Source organism: Austrofundulus limnaeus, unplaced genomic scaffold (assembly GCF_001266775.1).
Source record: "Austrofundulus limnaeus strain Quisiro unplaced genomic scaffold, Austrofundulus_limnaeus-1.0 Scaffold22, whole genome shotgun sequence".
In the NCBI taxonomy this organism is placed as follows: domain Eukaryota; kingdom Metazoa; phylum Chordata; class Actinopteri; order Cyprinodontiformes; family Rivulidae; genus Austrofundulus; species Austrofundulus limnaeus.
In genome coordinates, this window is record NW_013952424.1 from 2,292,752 (window position 1) to 2,296,518 (window position 3,767).

General features: G+C 41.3%; 1 protein-coding gene across 1 annotated transcript in view; it reads left to right on the forward strand.

The window, feature by feature from the left end:
• si:dkey-159a18.1 (sortilin) overlaps positions 1 to 3,767 on the forward strand; it is a 12,917-nt gene that overhangs the window by 6,067 nt on the left and 3,083 nt on the right. The window contains exons 11-18 of the mRNA XM_014004195.1: positions 907 to 1,059; positions 1,377 to 1,474; positions 1,547 to 1,646; positions 1,724 to 1,898; positions 1,988 to 2,181; positions 2,256 to 2,445; positions 2,527 to 2,643; positions 2,747 to 2,891. Coding sequence (XP_013859649.1) covers positions 907 to 1,059; positions 1,377 to 1,474; positions 1,547 to 1,646; positions 1,724 to 1,898; positions 1,988 to 2,181; positions 2,256 to 2,445; positions 2,527 to 2,643; positions 2,747 to 2,891 — 1,172 coding nt within the window. The remainder of the gene's footprint in view (positions 1 to 906; positions 1,060 to 1,376; positions 1,475 to 1,546; positions 1,647 to 1,723; positions 1,899 to 1,987; positions 2,182 to 2,255; positions 2,446 to 2,526; positions 2,644 to 2,746; positions 2,892 to 3,767) is intronic.

Below are 3,767 nucleotides of genomic sequence, written 5' to 3' on the forward strand. Positions count from 1 at the left end.
CTGACAGACAGTCAGAGGAGCTCCCAGGCTGCAGCAGATCTGACCACCTGAGTGGAATGTGTGTGTGTGTGTGTGTGTGTGTGTGTGTGTGTGTGTGTGTGTGTGTGAGCTTCAAACACAGAAATCATGACTGACAATGACTTGATGCCGATGCTGCTCATGTTGAAAAGTTTCTGTCAGTGCAAAATTGTCTGTTCCCAGCCACTGATCAATAGTCCAAGAACAAATAGACGGAGTCCTACATTCCTAAAAATATACTTTGTATTTTGGTACCATACTTTGTGCTATTTTAGCCGTTCATACATCAAAATGTTCAGCTCAGTCAAAAGACAGGTGCTTTGACTTTTGAACCTTTTATACTTCACAAAATGTAACTTTATTTACAAATATTTTCCTTTAAGAAATACACAGATCTTTCCAACCCCATGGAAAATGTTGAGGTTCGATTTTTTATTATGATACTTTTCGTTTTTAGGCAGCTTTTAGCTAGCGTTTTGCTACATTTAACAAGCATTTTGTGTTTGATTTTCAGTTATCATTTTGCTACTTTTAGCCAGCATTTGGCTCTTTTGAGCTTCTAGCTAACCTCTATGTTTTTGCTAGCCTTTCTTTAGCTGACTTTTAGCTATCATTTTCTGCTTTTAGCTGGACTTTTGCTTCATTTTACCAGTGTTCTGCTCCTTTTAGCTGGTGTTTTGCTTCTTTGAGTTCAAACAACTCATTTCGGCTCCTTTAGCAAATTTTAGCAATCCTTCAGCTAGCACATAGCGCTTTCTCTAACTGTCCCCAATAATTTGTTTTCTGAACTAAGTTTGTTGATTTCATTTTGTGTTCTTTATCCTAAGATGAACCAATCACACACTTGACCTGAGCTTTGATAGTRTTTTTCTGTTTGTTTAATCCAAGACACCTACTTTGGGACCATGTACACCTCAGATGACCGTGGGATATTGTTCTCCAAGTCTTTGGAGCGCCACCTGTTTGGCGGACAGAAAAAGAGTGACTTCACCAACATCACGTCACTGAGAGGAGTTTATCTCACAAATAAACTTGATTTTGGTGAGTTTTATGGGGGTGGGGGGGGGGGGGGTTACGGTTCATGATCTTTGTCTAATACCTTAATAACACAAGAATGTTTGGCTCCTTTGAAGCCAAAAATAAAAAAAATAAATGGATGGCGCAAGACAGTTATTTTTCTTTAAATGTTACCAACTAGACTCCCAGAACTTGTTGCACTTTTCTACCCCAATTTAAGCAGTATTCCCCCGTCATGATCGTGGTCATAGTTCAAACTGAGGACTGCTCCTTTCTTCTTTTTTCACTTTGAACATCTGCAGAAAGAAAAACTCTGACTTGAGCCCTTTGTTTTCTTACAGATGGCCATATAAGATCTGTCATTTCCTTTAACAGAGGAGGGATGTGGAGGCGACTCAACAAACCCGACAATGTGAACTGTGCAGACCATGTCAAGAATGTATGTTCAGTCAAAGAAAAAGCTCATCAGGTTCTAAATAATCATRATAAGTGTGTTTATTTTTGTTCCAAGTGCAACCTTCATATTCACGGAGAACACAGCCGTTATAACCGGATAGTACCCATGTTGGCTCTGTCTGAACCAACTGCCGTTGGTCTCGTAATCGCTCATGGTAACTAAAATTATCCCCCCAAAGCAAGTCAGTTTGTCTAAAATAAGTGTAATTTTCTCATCTATTGTTTTCATCAGGCACAGTAGGAGATTCTTTGTCCTCGTCTCAGTACCCAGATGTGTTTGTTTCATCTGATGGGGGGTACAACTGGAGGGGGACATTAAAAGGTCCTCACCACTACAGCCTATTAGACTCTGGGGGTCTCATTGTGGCTGTGGAGGCTCACCATGAAGGACAAGTCAAGACCATCAAGTAATTAAAAATATTCTGTACTTCAAGCTCAATTAACCGTAAACTAATAATAGTTTGGGTTTTGGACTGAATTAACGTTCTCACATCAGGTTCTCCACTGACGAAGGCCGCTGCTGGAAGCTGTATAACTTCACGGAGCAGCCGTTCTTCTTCGCCGGCCTGGCGTCGGAGCCAGGCACCAAGGCCATGAGTGTGAGCGTGTGGGGCTTCCGTCCTGAGGAGGATGGACAGCCCATGTGGGTGGCCGTCACCATCGATTTCCAGAGCCTCATCACCAGACAATGTAAATGCATATCGACTGAACCGGCTCAAATTACAGCAGTGCGTTTCATAATTTTATCTTTTTTTTTTCTTCAGGTAATGCTCGAGACTATGAGGAGTGGCTGGCTCATTCAGCAGAAGGAGACTCGGAGAGAAAGGGATGTGTCCTGGGACTGAAGGAGACTTATCGGAGGCTGAAGAAGCAGTCTGTGTGCAGAAATGGTCGAAAATTTGCAGTGAGCAAGAAGCAGAGCCCCTGCTTATGCACCAGGGAGGACTACATATGGTACAGAATGTTGGGAATACGTTATTGAACATTATCATCATGCAGACTTTCTTTAAAACCAGTTCCTCTCATCGCCAACAGTGACTATGGTTATTATCGTCATGTCAACACCTCAGAGTGCGTGAGACAACCAGTCGCTGCAAACAAAACCCTTGACATGTGTCTGAATGGAGAGGAGGATGAGCTGATCACTGAAGGGTATTTGTGTCTCCTTTTTAACCCTTGAAGTCCTGCATTTGTTTTGTTGTTGATGTTGTTTGAAGCAAACTCCCACCTGAGCCCATCTGCTGCATGTTTGCAGGTACCGAAAGGTGGCAAGTGACAGATGTGAGGGGGGATTCACACCCCGCGCCAACGTCCCCACAGTCATCCATCCATGTGGGGTCAAACCCAGCGCTGGACCTCCYACTAAGTCGACATCTTCAGTCCCTCACTTTGACTCACCGGTGAGCAGGTTAACCACTCAAACCTAAACTACCAGCTACTAGTTTCCCTTTTGATCTCACTAGTTCATCAAACACTCTTACTAGTAACRCTTTTTGTCAACTGATTGCACTTTTGCCTAACTAGCTGGTGTAGAAATCATAACAGGCAGCCATATTGCCGCACCAATAGCTCAAAAGTCCCAACTAGTTGGCTTTTTAATGCACTGATAGACCACTGGACCAAAGCAGTAGACAATGTCATAACTAGTAGGTRAGAAAGGTTCTTACATGTTAACTAGTCAATACAAATTATGCCTACTAGTTAAATAGTGACTGTCAAAATGTGTGCACTAATTAATTAGTGCAACTGAAAATGAGGGTATTTGACTGGTGAACTCTATATTTTATATTGTAGGTGCACTAGTTGACCAGTGCACCTACAATATAAAAAGGTTAACAAAAAAGCCAAGTTAAGTCACACTAGTTTGCATTTTTTGGTACACTAGTTAACTAGAAAGAACAAAAGTTTGTCAATTAATCGACTAGTGGACCTTTTAGATTTTACCAGTTGATTACTTAAACTTTTAGTTTGGACTTGTGGTTATCTGATAGTCACCAGTTGACTAGTAGTAGTATTGACAAATAAAGTTAYCTAATACCTGCTAGTTAACTTGTATGACACTGAGGTCAACTAGGGAGTTAAATAGCCAACTAGTTAGTGCAGCAAAATGGTTGCCTATAATGACTTCTGCTTCAACTAGTTAGACCAGTGGTTCCCAAATTTTCAGTTTTTGACCCACAAAATAACAGTAACAGAGAACTGTGCCCCCAGCTATTTTTGGATGATAAACATTTGCATCAGGTCAACTAAACATGGCCATAGTAACTATATTTTAT